The 24,736-nt window shown below is 46.4% G+C and overlaps 5 protein-coding genes across 13 annotated transcripts; 2 read left to right on the top strand and 3 right to left on the bottom strand.

The window, feature by feature from the left end:
• The first annotated feature begins 1,433 nt into the window (after positions 1–1,433).
• Positions 1,434–3,677, top strand: LOC108102445 (protein a6). The gene is made up of 2 exons (XM_017207438.2): positions 1,434–1,773; positions 1,833–3,677. Exon 2 carries the CDS (start codon positions 1,835–1,837, stop codon positions 3,068–3,070), a length of 1,236 nt encoding a protein of 411 aa, XP_017062927.1. The 5' UTR covers positions 1,434–1,773; positions 1,833–1,834; the 3' UTR covers positions 3,071–3,677.
• A 72-nt stretch (positions 3,678–3,749) lies between these two features.
• LOC108102446 (alpha-ketoglutarate-dependent dioxygenase alkB homolog 7, mitochondrial) lies at positions 3,750–4,775 on the bottom strand. Of its 2 annotated transcripts, XM_017207439.2 has the most exons (3): positions 4,370–4,619; positions 4,147–4,314; positions 3,750–4,089 (listed from the first exon to the last, which is right to left on the bottom strand). In XM_017207439.2, the coding sequence occupies exons 1-3, from the start codon at positions 4,601–4,603 to the stop codon at positions 3,835–3,837; spliced, it is 657 nt and encodes a 218-aa protein (XP_017062928.1). In that variant the 5' UTR covers positions 4,604–4,619; the 3' UTR covers positions 3,750–3,834. The 2 variants fall into 2 exon arrangements, with proteins under 2 accessions (XP_017062928.1, XP_017062929.1); XM_017207440.1 differs by having other exon boundaries at positions 4,048–4,314; positions 4,366–4,775.
• A 113-nt stretch (positions 4,776–4,888) lies between these two features.
• LOC108102440 (coiled-coil domain-containing protein CG32809) lies at positions 4,889–24,678 on the top strand. 8 transcript variants are annotated; one of them, XM_017207434.2, is made up of 18 exons: positions 4,992–5,092; positions 6,127–6,284; positions 6,363–6,413; positions 6,479–6,621; positions 6,681–7,289; positions 11,822–11,912; positions 12,312–12,404; positions 12,823–12,937; positions 12,999–13,097; positions 14,303–14,466; positions 14,649–14,714; positions 14,790–14,873; positions 15,116–15,178; positions 15,304–15,766; positions 15,822–16,004; positions 16,090–16,183; positions 20,364–20,570; positions 20,649–24,678. In XM_017207434.2, exons 2-18 carry the CDS (start codon positions 6,179–6,181, stop codon positions 21,777–21,779), a joined length of 3,762 nt encoding a protein of 1,253 aa, XP_017062923.1. In that variant the 5' UTR covers positions 4,992–5,092; positions 6,127–6,178; the 3' UTR covers positions 21,780–24,678. The 8 variants fall into 8 exon arrangements, with proteins under 8 accessions (XP_017062916.1, XP_017062915.1, XP_017062919.1 ...); XM_017207427.2 differs by lacking the exon at positions 12,312–12,404 and having other exon boundaries at positions 4,889–5,092; XM_017207426.2 differs by lacking the exon at positions 12,312–12,404 and having other exon boundaries at positions 4,889–5,092; positions 6,360–6,413.
• Positions 7,307–10,902, bottom strand: LOC108102442. Its single transcript, XM_017207436.2, has 5 exons — positions 10,185–10,902; positions 8,875–8,968; positions 8,685–8,805; positions 8,351–8,572; positions 7,307–8,288 (listed from the first exon to the last, which is right to left on the bottom strand). The coding sequence occupies exons 1-5, from the start codon at positions 10,888–10,890 to the stop codon at positions 7,587–7,589; spliced, it is 1,845 nt and encodes a 614-aa protein (XP_017062925.1). The 5' UTR covers positions 10,891–10,902; the 3' UTR covers positions 7,307–7,586.
• On the bottom strand, positions 13,094–13,818 carry LOC108102427. The gene is made up of 3 exons (XM_017207405.2): positions 13,788–13,818; positions 13,538–13,721; positions 13,094–13,472 (listed from the first exon to the last, which is right to left on the bottom strand). The coding sequence occupies exons 1-3, from the start codon at positions 13,801–13,803 to the stop codon at positions 13,094–13,096; spliced, it is 579 nt and encodes a 192-aa protein (XP_017062894.2). The 5' UTR covers positions 13,804–13,818.
• Positions 24,679–24,736: the final 58 nt, after the last annotated feature.

Below are 24,736 nucleotides of genomic sequence, written 5' to 3'. Positions count from 1 at the left end.
GCCAAAGTGCAATCCAGAAACACAACACAAACAGTCAGAGAGGGGCGCTGCAGCTGGAGTTCATAGAAAGGAGTCCCGGAGTTCAGAGTGCGGAGGACCTGAGCTGGCAGCCAAACGCAAAGCACCGGCTACAGTCGAGCCAAGTCAAGACCGAGTCTATAATTTTTGTTGTGGTTCCTGTCTATTGTCTATTGTCTCTCCACACCCCCCGGATCCCTGATTCGGAGCTAGCGGAGCTTGGTCTCCTTCGCCAAGGGCAGTCTCCAGCTCCTTTGGCTTCTCCTTGGCTGCTCCGCGAGCTAGGGAAATGAGCCATTCGCGTGAATTACTGAAATCGGATCTTCCCCGCACCGTTGCCTTCGGGACCTTACTTGACTCATGGCTAGGTAATACACGCTCTTAAAGCTTTAAACCCTCAAATGAATTAATTCCGAATGATTACTGATCCGATCCTAAGACTTAATTTGTTTTAATTTACTCTACTAGTGAGAGGTTTTTAAACTAATTACTTTTTATCATTCTAGTTAGAAGTTGACAGGACAGGATGAGGATCATAAGCCGTAACCTTTAAAACTTCTACAAATGTCTTCTTGTACTACCCCGAATACTATGCTTTTAGCCTTGAGTAAGTAAAACAAAATCCCCTTTTTAAAACTTAAATACTCATGTTTGTTTTTACATGTTTAATTATCTTCAATTTACATAAAGTATCTTCTCAAATTGAGGGCCCTTCTGAGTGCATAATGTAATGGTTTCAGTTTCCAAATTCCCATTTTAAATTTCCGGAAATTGGTGTCCACTTCTGAGCCCATGACCATACTCATTAGGAGTGCTTTACCCAATTAACTCCCCATTAAGCTGCATTCAAACTTTGGTCTTTAATAGATTGCCGATTTCTGCGGTCCAGGCCATTCGGCCGAACATTCAACATATTCGATGACAGAGAGCTGAATCATTGGCCGTCCAGAAGCAGCTGCTACATCCACATCCGTATCCGGAGGCGACGATCTGCCAACTGACTTCGGCCGGAGTTGTTCACAATAATAACCTTTCAATCCTCGTGTGGAGTGAAAGCTGTTGCCACATGTGAGTAAAAGCTTCTTAAACTAAGGCGCATGCGTCAATTGAGTAAATCTCAAAATTGTGGGTGGTGCCAAAAATCAGCTTGAGTGCTTTCTTTTGAGCCTTTTGTGGTTTTATTTAAGGCACTTTACCATAGGTTAATTGCTTTATAAATATCAAGCCAAAACATCAAAGGAGTCTAAGAGTTTTCTTAGTTTATTTAAGACCCTTTATTATTCCAATATCACATTCTACGAAATTCAAATTGATTTCAAAACGCGCGCCCAACAATCGTTGTGCTATCGATAGCAGCCAATCGGCTAGTGTGACCAACCGCCGCGCACGCTTGCACGCAGAACTATCGAGCAAGGCATTATCGATGTGTGGCGATTATCGATGCAGTTTTATAAACAGAATTCTAAAATACAACAAAATCACGTCTTGAGCAGCTGGCGCACGGAAAAGCACTCAACTAGGCACCGCTTGCATCTCAACATGCCCTGCGGCAGGAGGCGCAGCGCTTAGAACCGCGCCGCCGCTCCTGGCAGCCCCCTGCCCGCCACGCAATTATGCAAGTTGCAGCAACGGATCCAACTGTACTCGGTACTCGTCGCGCCGCCAGTGGAAGAGCAAGTGGAGTTCCAGCGCCCAGTGCCCATGATCCCTAACCCAGAGGCATCACCACCGCCGTGAGACCAGTACATAAAATCGGTGAGCAAGTTGCTCAGTACGCTAGACTAGACTAGCTAGACTAACCATCTCAATTGCAGACATGAACCAGAGACATTCCGAACCATTCTACATATCGCCCCGGCTGTTCGACAATAGGAGGCTCAAGAGGCGCCGCTGTCGATGGATAGAACGCCTGCGAGAGCGCCAGCGGATATGCATGGCACAGATGTACGCCCAGGCGACTGTGGTCTCCAAGACTGACCGCCTGTCTCAACTGCAGCGGCGTCATGTGGCTGCTAATTTGCCGGCGGACGTAACTATTGATCTGCTGTCGGATGATGACGACGATCAAGAGGCGGCTGGACCGTCCAGTGCATTTGGCCATAATCGCCTCCTGATCCCTGCCCCCATCGCTGTTGGACAACGACAGCGATCTAGGGTGGGCAGAAGGCAGACGAACAGAGTCGTCACTCACTCGCATCTATTAAACGAGAGCATCCTGATAACCAGTGATGACGAGCACAACGACCAGGAAGCCGGTAGCACGTCTATGACGCGCCCCCAGCTCTCGATGCGCTCGCCGCCGCCCCTAGCACCGCTCACTCATTCGGAGACCATCGAGGAGGTCACTGTTTCGCTTGTGCCGCGCACCTCCACCACTGCCAATTGCCAGACGCGTATGTCCGGCCACCTCAAACCCTGCCGAGCGTCCACGGCGGCCAGCAACGGGTTGGCCATGGCCGGAGGAGGCAGCGGCACCGATACAAGCTGCTTCCTGGAGGTCGACGTGGGCGGTGGCATCACGGCGACGCTGCCGGACGAGACCACCGTGCACACGGTTATCGCTAACCGCATTTACGAACTCTCGTTAAGCAAACTGCGAGAAGGCCTGGCCTTCAGCGGAGTGCCAGAATATACACACGACCTGCTACCGGAACAGCTGCAGAAACTGTCGCCGGCATTGCGCGCCAAGGTGGCACCATTGGTGGCTCCTTCGCCACCAACGCCCATCTCCCTGAAACTGTCTAGCGACCTCAGCATATCACTGATCTCAGACGACGACGACTGTGAAAGCACCGGACCACATGCCAATGGAGCAGTCAGCACGGAGGTGGTACATCCCGTCGTAGTAGCAGCGGCCGAGGCGCACGCTGCTGCCAAACTGCTCAAGCAACAGCAACCGCAGCTCTCGGTGGTGCAGCACCTGCAGTACGTGGGCAGCGGACTCGCGGCACCCGTGGCTCTGGCCCTCCCGGTGATGGCCACAAATGCGACCACATCCGCCACTGTGGTGGCTCTGCCGCTCCAGCTACCGCGACGCAGAAAACTGGGATGAACCAGCAATGGACTGTATTCTGATGCCCAGCAAGATTCGTACACCCATCGCCATAATATCATTCCCCGAGTCGGAGGCACGGCTCAGACTTTATCTAGCAGTGGCTAGTAGTGCAAATATGAACGTAGATTTAGCGACAACACATCACCGTTTCCCAGGTATCCTTGATTGAATTCGTGTCGAGTCATTGTTCGTTCTTTTTTTTTTCTCCCCTTCGCCCTTTCCTCTATCCATTCCCCATCTCACTCACTCACCAATCCCCTGTCTCTGTCATTCTCATATAATATTTTAAGCTTTAAATGAAACGAGACGACAACGTACAAAAAGTAACTAGAAGAGCATCATCAACCCATACAAAAGAAATGGAAGAACACAAATTTTTGAAAATTCATAGAAGGGAATAGAAAATTTGCAAGCGAGAGGCAAAGGATGGTGAACCCAATATTTATAACGTAAAAATAGTTAGATTAAGCTATACATTATGTATATTTGATTAAGAGGATCGTACTTGGGTGAGTCACAGCCTGTGATCCGTCGCAGTCCGCCGTCTGTATTACATTTCACTTGATCACCAAAACGGAATAAATTTTCATTGTATATACCTGTACATCACTATTGTATAGATGGAATCAAGAATAGAAAATCCGGAGATGGAATCCATGGAATTGCAAGTATTTGATGCAGGACAGAACCAGAGTTTTGGGTTTATTCAACAAATTATATTCCTTTCAGGGGTAAAAACACGTTTAAAACCGGATTATATACTAAGGTTCGTTTCTGCAGATTACGGAGACGCGACGCCCTCTTTTCACCAAGCGTTCCTTGAACCACGATTGTTCACTGGCCAGGATTTCGTGTGTAAACTTGTATCGCGCCAGGGTGCTCATGATGTAGAGCGAACGACAGGGCAGGAGCAGATCTGCGGAGTGGCTAGCAGTGCTAGGATCTTCGGGCACTCGCTTCAGCCGCATAACACAATCACTGAGCAGGCTGATTCCGGCAATGGTGTGGCCACAAAACTGTTAACGGGAAAAAGATCAATGTATTAAGGTTCATCCCTACATGGTCCACCCTACCCGAGTGCTATCTACGTGCGGCTTGATCACACCAGCTTCAGCAAGGTCCAGAATATGAACGAAGGGCATAACTTGACCATCGAAGGCGACTGTGGAGACGCGGTTCAGCACATCCCGGTTTTCGGGTGACCACTTTTTTCGTTCCACCTCGCGGTAACCATGAATCGCCTGTAAGTGTTAAAGATTAGATGCCTATAACCTCAGCAGCTGTACTCATACCGACGTCGTCCCAATGGCTGGACTCGTAGGGCAACCGGCTGATGTGAGGCTCTATTTCTCGTATCAGGAGTTCTTCCTCTTCCGCCGTAACAAAGTCCTGGATGACCCGCATGTCCGACTCGAACTGTTGTTTCTCCAAGCTAGGCCAGTGGCCGGCGAACTCCACCAGGCCAAAACTTCGAGTCCAAGCACTCAGGAGCTTGGCTCCCGGAGGAGCTAGTCGGCGCAGGACTAGCATATGTTGCGTCACCTGTGTTCAAAGAACTTCCGCCAATCTATCGATTGAAGTCATTCGATAGTCACTCTCTGACACCGTTACTCCTTCTCTTAACGGTCGAAAAAAGGACACGGAATTCGAAGGGAGCCGCAGGCTAAGGGCACATGACAAGGTACCATCGGAATGCAGAGGTGCCAGGCCGTCAAGTGTCTTTGCTGGTCCGGGAACACTCGGTTTCCTGGCGCATGCGCCGGATGCCCTACCACGCAGTCTTCATTCGGCTAGGGCGGAAACGCTTTCCGGTGTAGATATACCAGAAATATTTCTGCTCTTCTGGCGTTATGCTGCGGCGGTGGCCGAGTCTTGAGTCCTGACTCCTGAGTGCAGTGTCGAGTGCGAATCGAATCGAACGGATTTTAAGGATACGGCTGACGGTGAGCTCGAGCTATGAGCAGCGGTGGGGTCTAGAGCCTAGACCCGTTAATTGTGGAACCTTCCTGAATCGGCAAGGCAAGTGTAGTCTCTTAGAAAAAGCCAGAAACGTCGCCGGTGTCCTAGTGAACCGCCCACACAGACACACACACACCCTCGTAGGTGCTGTAGGTTTAGGAATAGGTACAGAAAGGATCCTTAGATCCTAAGTGAAAACTCCGCTGACGTGTGTGTGTGCGTGTGTGTAGAAAAGTCAACAACCCATTCCCTCAAATATTGCTGCGAACACAAGTTATGAAGTGCTAGGGAAAAACGGGATCGAGCTGAAGGTACCGCACCTAAATCTAATCAAAAATTCCTTTAGTGCGCCGCAATAATGCCGATGGGAAGTGGGTGGATGTGTATACATTGAGGAAAGGCACACACAAAACCCCGTGGAGTGCGTGCACTGAAAAGTATACCATGTTTCGTATGTACACATGTCTGTTCCTGTCCCTTTTTCCTGCCCCTTTCACGGGCCTTTTGTGTTTTGGGAACAACACACACACACAATGTGTGTGTGTGTGTACATGCAGCCGGGCGAGGAGAGTGTGCCAAAATAACTCAAAATGTTTCTTTAGATCCCGTTCATAACTCAGAAAAGCTATAAAGTGACATCGTTTACATAATTGCAGTTCCAGAAGTTGGGAATATTTCTACACCATTACCTCCGGAAATGAGATTTTTGAGTTATGATGATGGGTTAAAAAAAAAAACATACATACAGAGCGTCATCTCTGGTGCCTAGAACCAGATCCATATGCAGTTCCAGATCCAGCTCCAGTCACGCCTTCTGCTGGGACCTGCTTTCTTGCTTCTTTCCGTGCTGCCTGCAGAGTTTGCGCACTCCGTTGCATGCTTTTTTCATTAGGCCCTTCTAGGCTCCGTGCCACCACACCCTCTCAAAGGCTGTCCAAGGATGTGGGATACATGGTTTATCTACACCAAAGTTAAATGTTGCACAGTGTGCGTGTGTGTGTGGGTGTTGTTGTTGCCGGTACCAAACGTAAACAAAGTTTAATCATTGCATTTTAACATTGCTCATACGCACTGGTGTCCATCCCTAACCGCAGCTCTCAGCATAACCACTGAGCTCCTCCACACATCTCAACAGAAAGGAGCAGAATGTTGATCCGCTGGAAGAGCAAAGACAAGAGCGCCTCCTCCAACCAGAGCGCCTGTGGAAGCAGCAGCTCCTCCTCGAAGAAGAAGCGCAAAGGTCGTGAGGGCGGTAAGTATCCGAAAGCCAAGGAAAGAGCGAGATGAAACTTGGGCAGTGCCTAACTCCATGGTCCCTTTCTTTCAGAAGAAGACTGGCAGAATGAAGCCAAGTCGGGACGACTTCCGCCCAATGAACAGGGTAAGTCCATTGCTTAATAGTATTGAAGGAAGTCTACTGATCCAGAACTGAAACTTGCTTTCCAGGCGGTGAAGAACGGCGCCGAGCTATGCGACGCGATGATCCACGGCGACACACCCTCGGCGGCGACATGTTGGTTTATGGAGGCTCTCAGCATCCACACGCCCATCAAATGGCGCCACAACAACAGCGCGCCATGGATCTGGAAGTGAGTACAACAGTGAGATCGCACAGAATTCCAAATTCCTAATTCGTTTCACCTTTCAGATGAGTACGCGCGCCCAGAAGAACAAAAAGAATCAACCGATGCGGGGCTATGCGCCCGTTAATCAGGGTCCGCTGTTCGACGATGATCCGGGCATCATGTCAGAGGTGGAAACGGCCAGCACCGGATTCCGGAGGGGCGGCAAGCAGCGCTCCTCGCTCCCCGTGGTACGCACACCATCCAAAACGCTGGAGCGGCCGCTGGGCTTGGTCTTTCTGCAGTACCGCTCGGAGACGAAGCGCGCCCTGCTGCCCAACGAGATCACCTCGATTGACACGGTGCGCGCCCTGTTCGTGCGCTCGTTCCCGCGCCAGTTGACCATGTCGTACTTGGAGGGACCCAATGTCAAGATCTACATCCATGATGCCAGCAAGGATATGTTCTACGAGCTGGAGGATGTACGCTCGCATCTGCGCGAGATCCGCGACCGATCTGTGCTGCGCCTTTTCGAGTCCACTGAGGTGGCGGCCCCGCCCCAGATTCTGCCAGGCGGACCTGGCATCCCGCAGCCCCTGCCCCCAGCACAGGCCAACTGGGACCAGGATCAGAGCTACTTCAGTGAGCCGGAGTTCGACTCGGACTACAAGCACCAGCACATCCACAAATCAAAGGTTAGTCCCTTGGATAGTTTGATTTAAATAGTCCTTTATTCAATATCACCGCGTAATTGCTAGGGTGTGGGTGTCAAGGATGTAGGGATGGGTGTCCATGAGCGAGTCAAGGATTGTTGGGGTCCCAACTGGGCTGCCACTCTAAAGCGTTGACTCCCACATGGACATGTGGGTCATAAGATTCCCCACTCCAATCAAATACTTACTCGTGTAAAGAAAAAAAAAAGGGAAAAGAATTGTGAGAATTGGGAAAGCTTAAGCTGGGGTCCACTCGGACATCCATACTCCAAGGCATAACTAGAAGTTTCCGCATTGGCCCACACTCAGGCCCTTGAGGGCATTGTTCATGTGCTCGCGGACATCCTTCCACGCGAACACTATGGCGCCCTGGAAGGGCTCCGTTTGACAGCTACTGCAGATGCCCATCACGGCCTTCACCTCCTCCTCGGCGGGCTCGCGGTCGTGCGTGCTGATCTCTTCTTCCAAACTCATCTTGAGTGTTAGGTCCTGCTTGAACTGCTGGCCGCCAAAGTCGGCAAGGCCATTGTAAATCAAGCTGGAATCCGTTCCGGATCCGTCGTCCACCACGGATCCATCATCTAGCAAAACCAGGCCGCGCTTCTTCAGCTTCTTGGGGTCAGCTTCCCGTTTGAACTGAATATGGGTTTCTGTTTCATCGATGAACTGCACGTTGGCTGAATTGCTCAGCATCTGGAAGCGGTTGCCACCGCCAGGCCGGACTTGAGCCTGAGGCAATCCATTTGGTGGCGAGAGTCCCAGGAGCTGCTGGGCCACCAGGCGCGATCCTGCATTGATCTGTCCGTTCACAAAGTTTGTATTAATGGTGATGGCCTGCTGGGCGGGATCAGTGGGTGCAGGAGCAGCGCCTGGAGCTGGTGCTCCATTTGCCGTCGGTGGCGGATTGGCCAAGTTAATGCGCACCCTTGTGGGGATCTGTCCACTGGCTAGCAGCGTGTGCATAGGCTGGGGACGATTGATCTGTGGAGGCAGAGAAGGAATATTATATTGGTCACCTCACAGGACACTGGCTTAAAACTTACCGAGGGCGGGGCACGGGTGGTGCTGGAGACCTCCAAGCCTTCGTGATCAAAATGATGAGCATGGTGGTGCTTGTGGTCGCGATGGGCCTTACCGGCACTGAGGGCCACCCGGTAGACCTGGACCAAAGTCATCTCAAAATGCAGTCCGTGGCTCACCTGACCGGTCACCGAAGAGCCGCCGGAACGTAGCTTGCCGTTCGCTGGGATTTTATGACCCACTAACTGCAACAGTAAAACGTAGATTACAGCATCTCTGACATTCGCCGGCCGAAAGTGAAAAGACCCGAATGGCATTTTGCAATGCACGTAATTGGAGTCAACTTATTATACTCACCGAGTTGTGGAAGCCACGCCCAATGCGTTCTGCCTTTAGCCAGACCTGCCACTCGCCCGTCTTGCCATTCCATGAGCTGCACATGTGATGCCACTGTCGCATTTTCAGCGGATAGTTCAATCTTGCCAAGAAACGATATTGCTATGATCGATGGATGGATGAATAGATGGATGGTTGCGTTTCGACTTACCTGTACATTTGCTGACCTTTTATGGCCATCGAAAGGAAACTGGAATTCTGCGCATTTGCGACCCAGATTTGCACCTCGCGTGGTTCCTTTCCAGCTGTGAATGTGGATGTGGATGCATAAGTGGATCAGATATTGGCTTCGAGACTCGCTTTCATGCCATTGATGGCAATGTCTGATGGCTGACTACTACTGACTACTACTAACTGATTTTTGATTACGAAATCAAACGGAGCCGCATTCCCAAATGCAAAGTCATGATGTCTCTCTCATGGTGAACAGAATGATTCCCCTATACCCTAGATAGAGAGAGTTTCTCCTAGTTGATTCCCATCAGGAAGCCTATTCAGCGGACTAGCTTGGTTATACAATCACCGGCATGCGGCAAATCCTGTTAGGCTGCTAAGCATTCAATATGCATACATTTAAATATGAATCAGCAGCAGCACCGGCTATGGGAAAAGCACTTCCTATCCGGAAGCTCCACTGCAGATCGCTGATCGCTGATCGGTGATCGCTGATCGCTGCTCTCCGCTACTTGAATTGAGGCTTTGGAATTATGTCAAATGCTAAAGCCCGCCGTCTCAGCTTCAGCTTCAGCTGCGATCAGAGTGCGACACCAACAATGCCGACGACATCCAACTGGAAACAGGTAAATTATCGCTTATGTAATGCGACCGCAACGACAACAACTCAAGACAGCAACAACACTGGCAATAACAACAACAACACCAACGGTGGCATAGACGCTGGCCTCATGGGGCAGTTGGAAATTTCCGAAAAAAAAAAAGAAAAAAAAACAAAATCCAAGACATAGGAAAACAAAGCGAATCTTAAAGGTAGCAAAAGACATTGTCTCTCAGACACCTCTTGTATAGCAGCACTTCTCAGCCAAAGAGCGAGGTGAACCCCACAACTTCGTCATCATAATCTTCACCAGCATCGTTGACCATCAAACTGTCTGGCGCTGACTTGCATCAGGAAGTGGTCTTCCTTTCACTTTAGCAGCCAGGTGCGATCGCCGGAGCGTGGCCCACAAAATTCACAAATGAAATTTCATTGCCCACAGCGAAGGTCTTTCGCTGGAGCGGTGGTCGGTGGCCCATCAAAAGATCGACGTCCGTCGTCAACGTTCCCGTCCCGTCCCGTTCTCCGCTTATGCAATAGCATTCGCCCAGTGGTCATTGTGGAGGAGCCATTGTCTCGTTTACCATTGAAGCAAGTCACGGTGAGAGGCTGATCTCCACCGCCCAGCCCTAAACCTCAACACCCGGTGGGTTGTTCACCCAAAAAAAAAAAACCCACTGACTCACCCTCATAGGTCAAGAGGACGTGATCGCCGCTGTGGTTGGTGAATCGCATCCAAAAGCAGAGCGTAAACTGGTCCAGTTCCGGCATCGGATTGTCATACACCACCTCGCCGTCCTGGTTAAAAGCGAACTTCTTAACGCTACATCTATCGGGCTTGTACAGTGGAGTCCGTGCGAAGGTCAGCGGCTCCTTGGGGATCTCATCCTCAATGCTATACGACTCGTATTGATCCTCTACATGATCAGCAAAGGTAATAGGATGAGCCACCGAGGCACTGGAGTCCACGCCATTTACGATCGCAGCCCGTCCAAGGAGCAGATCGTCCTCGACATCGACAGCGGTTTCCTTTTCGTTGCCGAACTGAGAAAAACTTGTGGACATCTCATGACTACTACTCGCGGAGCCCGGATGCGACTGCTTAAGGCTATAGGCGGCGGTGCTGCCGCTGATCCCGGCAATTCCGCTGCTACCGCTCGAGCTAACTGCGATGGGCTTCCAGGCGAAGGAGGCAGTCGCACCAAGGAGCACGACACCGAACAGAGTTAAAGGCAGACCCTGCGCCATTTGGTATCTTGCTAGCTGTTTGTTGTCCAATTGAATCTCTGGGATATGTTTTGTGGGATCTGGGTCTGGGTCTTGAAGATTCGATCTCTTCCACGGGTGTCTGCAACGTCCGATTGCCGCGATGTCTCGCACTTCACTAATCATCCACGCATGCGCCACAGCCAGGTTGAGTTGCGCCGAAAACCCAGCCGCTGCCGTAACAAAAACAGCAGCGCAGCTCGGCTCAGCTGGCCGCCAGTCTCGCTCAGTTGTAACAAATTGTAAAATTGTTGTATTGAAATTGAAACTGAATCTAAAAACTGGTTGAGGTCTTGTGGGCTGCGGTGGCTGATGTTGGAGTCTGCCGGCAGCAGTTGTATGAATGAGCCAACCACTAGCACTAGCACTTGCTGCACTCCAGGGTATACCTAGCTTAGCATCTACATAGTTTATATGCATAATGAATGAATGCATAATCGATGGCCAGAACTGACTAGGCAGCACGTGCGCTTGACCCACTGATCCTCAAGGATCCAAATCAGTGGCAAACAAAGACCGGAAATCATTTTGAATTCAGCAATTTTTGGCAAGTGAGCGGCGGTTTGGGAATGATCGAGAGGAGTGGGTGGGTGTATATGTACATTTGCCAATTAACTGGTATTCATCTTGCCACGGCCATGCGGCCCCCAGCTGAATCTTTAATCAAGACCACAGTCTTAACCAATGTTGTTGGACAGGAAGTAGGTATATGAGCTTGGATAAAAGTTAAGATTTCTATCCTGAAACTTATTCAGGTACTCGATATATATTAAGATATGAAAATTAAAGAAATTCGCATAATTTTTACATTTGAGGGATAAGTTTTCTTTCAGTGTACTTACGAGTACGTGTCTGTTGGCAATGTTTTTGGGATAGGCCACGAACCGTCATTAAAGAGAGGAGAAACCATATTGGACATTTCATTTCACTACTTGAACGAAGGCCAATTGGCAGTGTTAATCATAATAGCCATGTGCCCCTGTACCTGCTAAATGGCAATGCCTCTGGCAACTTAATGGGAACTAATCCGAACACCGTTTATCCATCTATCTTTCAGATTGGGAAACAACCGGCGCCCTACTATGTGGGCTCATCACAGACACTGCCTCGGGGCATGTACTCATCAGAACGAAACAAGGTGTCGATGGGTGCGTAGCGTAGTCGAAAGTGCCGACTAATTGATTTTGCATTCTTTTTGATTATTTCCTTCGTTCCAAGTAGTGGACACCCTATGTTTTCAGTTCGAACCAATCATCCACCTCCTGTTCCTCCCCTCTCCAGGTGATCTTTGCCTATACGCCCGTCCACTTAACCACCTGACTATCCCTTAACTCTCGCTCTCTCCTGGGACTTCAGTATATAGTTTGTTCGGTTAAGTTCAGTTCTACTACAGTTAAGTTCTTCAGACATTCGTGCATTGTGCAGTGAAAGCTCTCAAGTCTAAATATGATTCATGTTCCACCCATTAATCCATTAACTCACACTCAAAACCCGACTCAAATCGAATCAAACTCTGAAAATCTAAACCAAATGCCAAACCGAAAAAGGAGCGCCTGTGAAACCACTAAGATCACTCAATCCAAGGGGTAGCATGGAACCCCTGTTCCCCTATACCCCGGATCAGTTATACAGCATTCCAGGTACACGAGAATTTGCCTTTCTACCCAATTATAGCTAACACTGTACGACCGCTTCTTACTTATAGTAATAAGTGTACTTACTATACAAGCAATGTGACAAGTGACATTTCACATTAACCATCTGATCATTATCATTGGCTTAGAGCTTGCATTATGAAAACGCCAAGTAATCAAATTCAAATTTAAATTCAAATTCAACACAATCAATCGGAAAGCGTTCATTTATGCGGCCCCAATCATGCATCCCATCCGTTTCATTCAATCAAATTGATGTTTTAAGTTTGTGTTTATTGCGTTTCCTTAGTCCTAAATTTAACTACCAAACGAGTACCGTTAGTAGTGCACAGATAGTTATTATTATTATTGATGATCTACCATCCAAAGTCCCAGTTCTAACCGAGCAGGCTCCCTTTTGCAGACGGCTATACCAGTTCTCCGGAGCGCAGCAGCCGCGGCAACTATGAGGAGCCATACTACAGCCAGTATGGGACAAGGGGCACTGTCGTGGCGCCCATTATCGACGAGGAGCAGAGGTGAGTGTAGTTTCTATCTACGATTAAGAGAAGGTGCATCATTATCACTAACCATTTACAGCGATGGAACCATGACAGAGGATCAGTATGCACTGTACGGCATCAAGGTGGGACCAAACCGCCTAACGCATCGCGGCAACCAGATCTACGACCCAACTAGGTGAGCATCCTCCGTCTACGTTCCCGCACAGCGTTCATGTAAGAGACGTAGTCCTGCTGCAGCAGAACTGCCGGACTGGGGCGAAGGCGAATGGAGCTACGCTTCCCACGCCGGTAAACCTTGATGCGCTTTACATTGCCATTACCGGATGTGGAGCTGGTAGAGGCCACTGGATGGTAGTAGGTCGTGCCCTTGCTCTTGATGGCATGCACGATTAGGCAGAGGAGATAGCCGCCGAACGACAGAAAGGCCAAGGACGTAATGCTGATCTGGAAAATGGTCTGCAACTTGGAGGGTTTCTCTTCTGGCCATGAGGCCGGGGCGTGTGGATGCGATTGCCAGGGACCAGAGGAACCAGTGGTGTCATGCTCACTGCTGGAATCAACAGTTTAAATTGGGTGTACCCAAAGGCATGCCAAAGGCATAGCAAGCCGGCTTACCGATCTGCTGCCATCAAGGCCATTTGCTCCGGCAGCTGGGAACCATCGGACTTCGCCTTTGGGCACGCGGTGGTCGGAGCATCTTCCATTGCCTCCATCATCAGCACGGACTTTTTCAGCAGCAATAGCTCGTCTACCTGAAAATTAGCCAAACAGCGGGCAAATCGCGCCGGTGTGCTGACCACTATTCGGATTCGTCATGAGTCCAGGGCCATGCTGAGTTTCCCAATTAAAATGGTATCGTACATACCACTGCAAGTAGTCATGTTGGTTTTTAGCCAGCTCTTGGTGGTTCTTGCACCGCTCCAACTTGCCTCCAATTGACGACTGCGAAAGCGAATTGGCATTGCGTGCATGCACGGAGTGGCTGTTGTCAGTTTGCAAGCGAAATGGAGGGTATATTGGACCTGCTGGAGTGGCTCTAACTGTGCAGTCTAGTCTAGGGTATATCAAAGTTGCAACGTTGCAGAGGAAGACTGCATTCTTGCCTCGTTTAGTGGTTTCGGTTCACGCTCCCATGCGCCAAGTGTTGCGACCCGTGTTTCGACTTCGACTCGGAATCCAATTCCGGTGTCTTAGCTTAAGCCCAAGCCTGATGTCGGATGCCTAAGCTTGGCTGCGCAATTGGAGCGATGCAGTGCCAGCGGATGTGTGGCCCAAATAATCGCAGCTTGCCAGCACAGTGCACGCAACACTTGGCGACAAGTTTTTGAGTTTTGGTCTGATTTCGTGACTTTTTGTTTTTTTCGCTTACCTTACTTGCAGGCCAGAAGAATTGCATCGAATTCGCGTGGAGCACATGGAAAGGCAGCTGGCCAACCTAACGGGACTGGTGCAGAAGGCACTGGTCAATCAGAATCCACAGATTGCCCCACTGGCCGTGCCCACCCTGGATCCCAATTATCTCGTCGTGCCATCGCAAATGCAAGGTATGTCTCTGGAATTTATGGAATCTTTAGATGTTGTACTCGGCACTTGCTTAGCTTGGAACACTGCTTTTAAAGAACTAAATATCTCGGGATCTTTGGGAGATCTTAAATGGAACCCCTAACTTCTAGTCTTCCCTTTAACTACATAACAACATTTGTTCTCTCTTCCGTACGCTGCGTAGCCAACGGCTCCGGGGATGAGCTGTACATTCGGGAGAAAGCTCCCAAGCTGGGCAAGAACTCGTGCCGTAAGTGTCACCCCTTTCACTCGAACACCAATCCTGTAAAGCCGTCACATGTCTTGTGTCCTTGTGTCCTTGCAGAAAAATCCGTGTCCTTTGAGAAGTCCGTGTCATTTAGCGATGACATACAGGGAATACCAAAGTCTCACAACCCACTACATGCCGGTAAATTCTCAAAACACCTTAAGACTTAGAACAAAAGTCGATTAGGAAGTTACAAGATCTAAATTTTCCTATCAAAAGCCATTTAAAAAAGTGATTAATTAGCATCTCAAAAAGAAGATTTTAAGATTTCTGTTCGAATTTTGTTCAAAGTCTTGGGAAGATTGGAACGCTTTCTAGACACAATGTCCCTTTCTAACCACTGACCCCCCTGAATGCCACCACAACGCGGGTGATCTTTACAGCTGACACAAAGCCTACCAAGCCGGCAATCAAGTCGTCCACCCTTCCACGCACCTCGTCACAAGGTAAGAACGGCCATATACCCATCACGCATGCATTAGCCACGATTTTTCATTTAAATTTCCTTCCATTTCTCAACTTCTATCATGATTTATCATTAATCTAGTCTTTCCTTTAACGAACACCATAGAGCGAGACCGCCTAAAGCCTCCTCCTCCACCCAAGCCGATTGTGTTGGCCCAGACAGCTCACCCTACCTATCGGGCGGACATTGCACTGGCTCCCGAGGTTTATAATCATCTGCGTGGCCTGCAGAAGAAGGCCAAGGACCTACGCATGGAGGTCCGTACGCTGAGGCGCCTGTCGCAGGCTCAGGCCGTCGCCGTCCGCGAGGACATTAAGGGAACCTTCATGCGCATCCGTGCCACTCTGCTGGCTAGCAGCGGCAGCTTCTGGGACCACCAGGGTGACCAGGACGCTACTCGTATATCGCGTGAAGAGGAACTCTATAAGCAGGAAGTCATACGTCTGGAAAAGGACCTCAGCGACCTGGAGGGATCCGTGGAGAACCTGCGCGGTGAGGTAATAAACCGGCGCACTCGAGTCAATATGACCGCTGTGGAAGATATGGCTTTGGTGTTGAGTCGGGCTAGGTAAGTGCTTTAATAGATTCTGGATCGATGAATGATATTCCTCCTTCTTTTACAGCAAAACTGTTGCCGAACTGAAGCTCAAGTTCCCGGCCCTTTCAAATGGCTTGCGCTGCATCCTGTCCAACGAGATGGAGAAGGTTGTGCGAGAAGAAAAGTTCCTCAAAGAAGAGCCCGACCGCTTGGAGTCGGCACTGCGTCGCTGCAAGAAGTTGACTGGCACCTTGGTGACGCTCAAACGGTTTGTAGCCCATCCGTGGCCATCCCATCATTCTAACTATCACCCCAATCGCGATCTGATCCATCTCTCCTTTTTGCTTTCACAGCTTGGCCAGCGTGCAGGAGCAACGATTGCCGCCGAATGAGCCAACTATTAGTGAGGAGCCGCCGCGATCAGCGGACATCTCGGCGCCCGACAAGGTGAGTGCGAAGCATCCCAAGCCACCAAGGGTGACACGATAGTTAACCATGGTGCTGCGACAGTTACACAGAGCTAGTTCAAATCCAAATCCAAATCCAAAAAAAAAAAAATATCCAAGAAAGCGTTTTGAGGCCTGGCCACACCTCCATTTCCATATACTTATATACATATATATACTTATATACTGCTACATAACGTGTCATGACTATATATACATATGTATAAAAGTATTCTTTCCACTATTTTCTATCGCAGAGACTAGTTGCTTTCGTCCTACCATCATATAAATATCGAGTTTTGCTATGCTTTTATTACGAAACCACCTCACCAGATACTTTCGAGGCTCGTGGCTTTCGAAACTGCGATCCTACGCTGCGATACTTCTTTGTAGGTACTTCAAAAAGTCCGCTTTCACCTATCTAAGAAGAAAATAGGGAAACTCTGTCCGTTTGTCCTATGTTTTTCCTACTGTTAGAAGAAGTTAAGAACATTTTCCTGAATGTATGTACATATGGTAGAGGAGAGACCTTAAGTCGATCTTAGAGAGTGAAGCTTAATCCAACTTGAAGTTCGAGTTTGGCGGTGATTTAACCATTTGAATTACTGTACTGGGTACTGTGCAAAATTTGTATCAAGCGAAATAACTTTGATTACCTTACACTTATTCGTTTGTAGTCTTCGGTTTATATTTTGTGCGTTTATCTTATGAATAAGTTGCAATTGGCTGTTGTTACATAACTAGTGTTTTGGTTCATCGTTCATTTCACACAAAAATTATTCAAAAAAAAAAAAAAAAAAAATTCAAAAACAAATTCATTCAGTATCGAAAATTTGAACCAGTCCAGAATCGATTCGTTATAGAATGGGTTTAAGATGATATAGCACCGCGAAGCTTCACCGTTCCAGCCACTGACCCATGCCCTCTTGACCCCCGTGACCTTTGACCTTTGACCTTTGACCCTTGCCCATGCTAATGACCCTTTGCCATTTTTGCCCCACATCCCTCAAGCTTATTGTTCTCAGCTTGCCTTTGTTGGGTCTTAGATATACATAATATATTTGAAAGACATAAACTCACACACACACACACGCACACGACTAGCCAAAACATACAGTTACAGATCTAACATTCTATATAAGATATTACCAAGATATCAATCAAGTTTGTCGAGTATCCAGTTGCAAATCATCATCAACCTACCAAATGAGAACCAAACATAAAATCAATCTTAAATCTAACAGAACACAAACAGTTAATTTATAAAGCATAGCTAACGTCTTATAAAATGAGGTTTACCTTCGTTTTCTCTTTTTGCCTTTTCTCAAACATTTTTGAATAACGTTTACAACAACAACAACTACAACCCACATAGTTTAACTGGCGATGGAGTTCAAACTTCAAAGAGGCAATTACTGAGTAATGACTGAAAATTCAAATATTAAAAAAAATACCAAAAAAAAAACAGAAACATTTACCAAAAAAAAAAAAAACCAAACCGCAAAAAAAAATCCAAAAAAACAAATATTAAAAAAAAAAACACAAAAACCTTTTTGAAAAAAAAAATGATGAAATCATTAAAAAAAAAATTAATTCAATTTTCTTTTTGCTAAACATAATTTGCTCTGCATTAAACATACTAGTTTATATTTTGTATACTATTTACTACTGCTATAAACTTCTAACTAAACTAATACTCGTACTAAAAACTCAAAGCTCATATCCAAATATCAAATCAATCATCAAAGCTGTCCATATGCCACCACCAGACGAACACTCCCCCCAAAGAAACCGCAATCCCCTCTAAAAATCCACCAGCCATGTCCATGCTCGTATGTGCATATGTATATATGTATGTATAAAGAGAAGTCCTATTGAATGAGATGTATGTGTGTGTGTCCTAAGTCCTAGACTCAGTCCAAGGACTATGTCACCTTTCCAAGATCCATCTTCTGATCAAAAATATCTCAACTATGGCTTTTCCTGCTTATTTTCCGATAGAAAAACTGTTTGGTTTGTCAATTTGACTTCCCTCAGGACAGTAAGGTGACTCTTCCAGCACACATCTTCAAAGGGGCTTTCTCATATATATATATATATATAGATACCCGAACACCCACTTTTGTTTGTTTTCGCTTCACTCCCTTGAAGGTAATACACCCACAACCTACACCCTCAACCTATCAACCATATCTCCGTATCCGTATCTATACCTACGTAACCATATCCATGCGAGGAGTTTTGTTTTCAGTGTTCGCTGCTTTGCAAGTCTTCTGTTGGTGTTCGTTCCTTGTTATACGTGTTGTTTTGTCTTTGTCTCCCGCTCCCAAAACTGTTCACACACTCCTCCTCGGTAAGCTCGCCCTAAGTCTGGATCTCTAGTTCCCTTCATAGTCACGAGATCAACCATTCTTGTCTGAGCCAAAATCTCTTTCTGATTAAAGTCTAAATTAAACGAAAAACAGGAAATGGCGGACTAACTTTAGCACCGCTGCCCCAAACCAGAGATACCGAGATAGAGATTAATACGGTTTTTTTTAGTGCCCATTTTCCGGGTTCCTTTTCTTTATATGTTCTCATTTACATATATATATATATATACATTAATCGTACGTACGGACACTAACCGCTGATGGAGAAGAGCTAATCGCGATCTATCTAACTTTTAATTGATATTTTGTAGTTGCGATCAACGCCTATGTGATATGTGTGTGTATATATACAAGTATACGAATAAGAGAATATTTATGTATATGTGTGTGTGTGTGTGTCTGTGCGTGTACCTGTCTATGTACGTACACACCAGTTAACACCCCCCTCACCCCCCAAAGTTCCTTATTCCGTCCACCATAACCACCCCCCAAAAAAAAAAAAGGAAATAAAAAACCATAACTACTCTTAGTACCTAACAATTAATCTTAACCAGACAATCGAACGGCCAATTGTTGTATTGCAGTCAATCAATCAATCAATCAATCAATCAATCAAGTATGCAAACAGTCATCACTGTCAGTCACTGTTCTCACTCATCGATTGTTGTCTTTGAAGTTTCAACAATCTATCAATCCATCGACCTATCAGCCCCTCATCAATCACAAGCGTAACTCTAAAAAGCGTAAACTCCCCCCAAAAAACTAAAAAAAAATACAAAAAACCATCATCATCAGAACTACTACTACTTACTGTATACCAATTAAGCAATCAGTGTCCCTCATTCCAACAACCGCACCTGAGAGAAGAGTTATAGTAAATCTATATAACCATTAGACAGAAGCGAGCGGTCTACTGAACAAGAAGATTTATAGAAACTCAGATATAAACTAAACACACTTAATAACTTATCCGCCCCAACCCCCCCGAAAGCTACATTCTCTACATTGTAATCGGTGAATACTTCCCTTAGAATCCATGAATGTCTCCCACATGGCCTGCCATTTTATTTAGCATATCTCTATATCTCTATATATAGTATATAGCTTATATAAGACAAGAATCTCACCCCAAAGCCAAGTCATCTGTCAATCGCATCGCATCCGCATCTTCCCTGTTTCACACGCCGCGGCGTCTTCAATGATATTCGTTGATTACTCTATCACATACTTTCATGATACTCGTTTACTGTCTATCACCCACTCCACCACCTCTCTGTAGAACGCTTACCTATTTGCTTGTTGCCTGTGAATATGCATTAGTTTTCAATGTACAATCTACTGACCCAATCACATACTCTACTCGTACATACATATCTGGCAACCGATCATGTTACTACTATATACTTACTATATATTCGTATATATATATTTGTTTGGTTTCAAGTTTTGCTGCAAGTCGCCGGCTTTATTTCACTGCATGATCCGTTCCTTTGCAACTGCACCATGGCGATCTTTTTTGGTTTAGCTACATATCTAGATATATATATATATACCATATATATATTGCTGGGTTACTTTGCGTATCGTATCAGATGTGTATGTGTAATCAGATAATTTCCGAGAATCTATATGTCCCATTTGAGTACCTAATTGCCGAATGTATAAATGTCAGATGTTATTCGAATACTATATATATATATATATTATGTACTACTATATATATATATATATATATATATATTGCCTTCGCCTTCTTGCGGGAGCTGCCTTAGTGCCAGTGTTTTACCCCCAAATTGTGTGTTCTTGTAGCCAATCCCAACACCCAGGATGGGGTCGTTCGCTCTCAGCGGGGGACTCGCACCCGAAAACGCACTCGATGCTCTGCTAGATGAGCTCAAGACATTCTCCAAGCCTATTGCCCAACAACAACAGCAACAGCAGCAGCAACAGCAGCAGCAACAGCAGCAGCAGCAGCAGCAGCAACAACAGCAGCAGCAACACCAGCAACTATACGAGGTAAGTGTGCTAACCGGGCACATATCACCAATAGCCACCAACCTCCAGAACTCAATGGGTCCAAGTCTCCTTCCCTAGATTCGCCCTGAAGATTCGGCATCCGATGAAAGCGCACAGGCCGCAGTACAAAGCACCGTCACCACGCAAATATCGCAGGCACGTCTCTACACGGAGGCGAGTGTCAACATGCAGCAGGCAACCACCGGCAGCATGGTCATCGCTGTCGCCTCGGGCAATATGCCAGCTCAAGCTCAGGCTCAGCGAGGTGTGCTCACCCATCAGCAGTCGCAGTCACAGTCCCAGGCACAGCTAATGGTGCACACCAACATGGGCAGCCTGCGCCGTTTGCACTCCTATCCCAGTGAGTCGGATGGCGAACTGTCTGGACCGCCACCGACTGGTCCGCGGGCCAGTGAGACCACGTCTTTAGCCAACGGCGGCAGCAGCAACAAGCCACCCGTGCCCGAGCGTAACGCTGAATTGATCACCAAGGTGGGCCACAAGCGCATCCCGCCACCTCCGCCGCCACGCACCAGCTCACGCAGTCCACTGGCCAGTCCAACCAGCCCGAACGTGCCACAGAATCTGGCTGCCGCAGCCACAGTCAATTCAAATGCCAGTGCCACAGGCAACAGTGTCCCAGTGATTGATTCCGTTGCCATTGTCGGTGGCGACACCTCAAGCGGTGACAACTCGAGCGGCAATGAGTCCGGCAACGATCATGTCCAGCGCCAAGTGGCCCTCGAGATGCGTCATCAGGAGCTGCTGAAGAAGCAAAAGATGTTGCAGGAGCAATACCAACGTTTGCAGCAGATGAGCAAATTGCCCTCGGTGGACGTGGCCTGTCCCTCATCCACCGCATCGCAAGATATGTCCGGTGGTGGGAGCAACACCCTCCGCAAGCTGGGCAGCGAGACGAACATACAGCAGAAGATCGCCGCATTGAGTCTGGCCTGTGAGGCTAGTGGTGCCGCAGCTGCGGCAGCGGCGGCTGCTGCTGCGGCTACCAATGGTGGTGTGGTGGCCAGTGATGCTACGAGCGGTGCGATTGGCGTTGGTGGTGGTGGTGGTGGTGGAGCTACAGGGGCGGCTGGTGCGGGCGCTGCTGCTGCGAACTCCAACTCGAACTCGAACTCGAATCTGAACTCTCAACACCAGACGACAGCCACGACGACCACTAAACAGCTGTACGAGACCGAGATACTTTAACACAACTGGAAATTGGCGTGGAACGAAGCTAAAATTGACATTTAATCGGAGCGATTCAGATGCCTGAATCAAATCAATTGAATCAACGATTGAATCGATCGATCGTATTCCGAATCCTCCCCTACCCTACCCACAGTCAGACCTAATCGTACGCTGACGTAGAACAACAGAACAGAAACGATAGTTAAGATTGAATATGGAATATGAATGAATGGCAAGCAGATTGGTTTTGTCTGCTAAGTAGAGAGCACGAGTGGCTCCCATCTCGTACATACTTGTATTTACTATCCATCTTATTGTCGTACATATAAATGTGTGTAATTTGCACAGAACTCCAGCATCCGATGTGTATGTACGTTGTTAGGTGTTGTCTGTGAAAAACATGTAATGATTCGGAGTCGGAGTCAAGCAAAAACTAATCGCAAAACATACAATATTGAATCGAATCGCAAATCAAAAAAAACCGTTTGTGTAATCACCATTTGTGTGCACCCCCCCATAGAAAGCAAAAAACGAAAAATGAAAAATGAAAAACGAAAAAAATGAAAAAATGAGAAACGGGCATAGGATAAATGTATAGCATACCTTAATATACCGTACGTACACACCCTATGCACCGTCGTAATGAGACCCAGATGAATGTATTTATGTATGTACTCGCTTTACATTGATGTACTTGTTGCATGTTGTGTTTTTTGTTGTTGTTTCGATGAAATTATAGGACATAAAGAACAAGAGCAGTACGGGGAAGGGCGATTAAGGCCGACGCAGTCGGATTATTCAAATGGAAAATTGGAAATGTTTTCCATAAAGAACACATCACAACCAAAACACACACGTATAACCCCGCCCCCAGCACCTAAAGCCTAGATATATGTGTCATCAATGCCCGAGCATTATCCCTAGACCTAAATCCAGGATCCACACAACATACACACACACACAGTCGTAGAATCAACAGACTTCTGCATAGCAAAACATAACACAACAACAACAAGAAGAAGAACAACACACAGTCGTACAAACCAGAAGCCGATTAACATACGATTAACTATTATGCACATGTACAGATCTACGTATGTACTTAAACCAAAAAAAAAAAAACGAATATGTCATAGATTTTTATTATTACCTTGGTATGGGACGTGAGACTGATAGTTCTATATATGTAGCTCATCATGATACAATATGAAATACGAAGAGGAAAACCAAATAAGATGAATATTGTACTTATTTTTGTTAACAAGATGACTAGCTAATTTTATTCCCACTAAAACCAAAAATGAAAAGAAAGCCACAAGAAATGCACTCCCTCCTAAACCCTCGTAAAGAGTCGAGGCCTCTCTTTGATGGGCATTTCGGAGAGTGTATCTACACTTCGGACTACCGACGATTTAATTGTTTACATGACGCACCTATCAAATGGGTAAAACATACATATATCCTTAGCTATATGCAACAAAAAACAAAAAACAAAAAAAACACTACATTACACGCAACATCGAACGGTGGTTCCCTTAGAATGACACCCCTCAAGAACCATATCCATGGGTAGGTCACGATGGCCTTGTCTTTCTCTTCTCTACTCGATCTGGCTTTCTAGTATGAAGTTTTATAATATCAGAAAGCTCTTGTTTTTTTAGCCAAATCTAAAACCAAATCCAAAGTTAACCAACAGCATCCTTAACTACTATTAGATATGATCGATGCTTGGGGAGAGTAATGTGGATAGAGAGAAGACAGCCATAGATTTGTTATTTTTAGTGCTCGGCTCGGCCAGTATTACGTACACTTCAGTATTATAGGCTAATTTATATTTAAATTTACTTGTAAAGGACACTCACACACACACACAAATTTGTTGCACCTTTGCCACCATCACATCTTATATCAATTAACACACCAGCCACACCCCACACACATTCCTTAAATTGTTCAATTTTCGAAGTCTAAAGGAGGTCTGCCACAGTTTTAGAATAAGATCACGAATGAAACAAAAAAAAAAAACACAAACAAAAACGTTGCAATGAACATTTTAGAGTATATGTATCTGCTACTTGCTACTCATATATGTATGTATAACTTCATAGTTCTATTATATGTATATCCATAGCTCAAATACACCATTCGGCTTCTGCTGATGATACATACATACATACTTAACGGTCTAGGCCCCCAGTTTAGATGGCCAAGGTGCAATAGACTTGACTTCAAGACTAATAAAAAAAGAAAATGCCAAAAACACTTGAAAAATAAAACCCCCTTAGGTGCGCGCTCAAGACATTTTACATTTATACACAAAGACAAATATTTACCTAAGTTAGTAGATTTGTATTATTTATTTAGCGCCATTCGACGAATATGTATAACATATATATATACGAGTATATATATATATATATTTACATGCAAAAATCACGCAACGAAATACACATTTAAAAAAAATGAACATATATACAAGCATACGATGAATACGATGATAATAAGTAACGAACTATGCGAAAGGCAGTGTTTAAAGGTCCCCTAATAATACCAACTCAAGATATTTAAGTATAAAGTTATACAAGGGGACGGTGTCCAAGAAATGGCATCGATCGCCCAATTATATTCCCTAAAAGGCACATCACATACACACACACCACCCCACTCCTACCATTAACCTACACCCAAAAACACACACACACAGAGAGAGGTATTTTAGTATCGCTAATAACGAACTAAAACCCAAAATCCCTGTCCCAAAAAGAGGAAGGCAGAAGGAATGGTGCAGAACTCAATTAAGATTTAAGCTGCATCGAAAGAACGTTTAGAAGTGCGTATTTTTTTCTTAATAATAATTATTCTATTTAAATCACAACAAACCACAACAATAAATATCATTCGTAAAATGGACTCTGAAGCCTGGACTTTCACTATTTAACTTATTTGATTCTCTGCTGACTAAACCCGAGGATAGA

Source organism: Drosophila eugracilis, unplaced genomic scaffold (genome assembly GCF_018153835.1).
Source record: "Drosophila eugracilis isolate 14026-0451.02 unplaced genomic scaffold, ASM1815383v1 contig_2167, whole genome shotgun sequence".
NCBI lineage: Eukaryota > Metazoa > Arthropoda > Insecta > Diptera > Drosophilidae > Drosophila > Drosophila eugracilis.
This window is presented reverse-complemented; position numbering and strand designations above follow the sequence as displayed.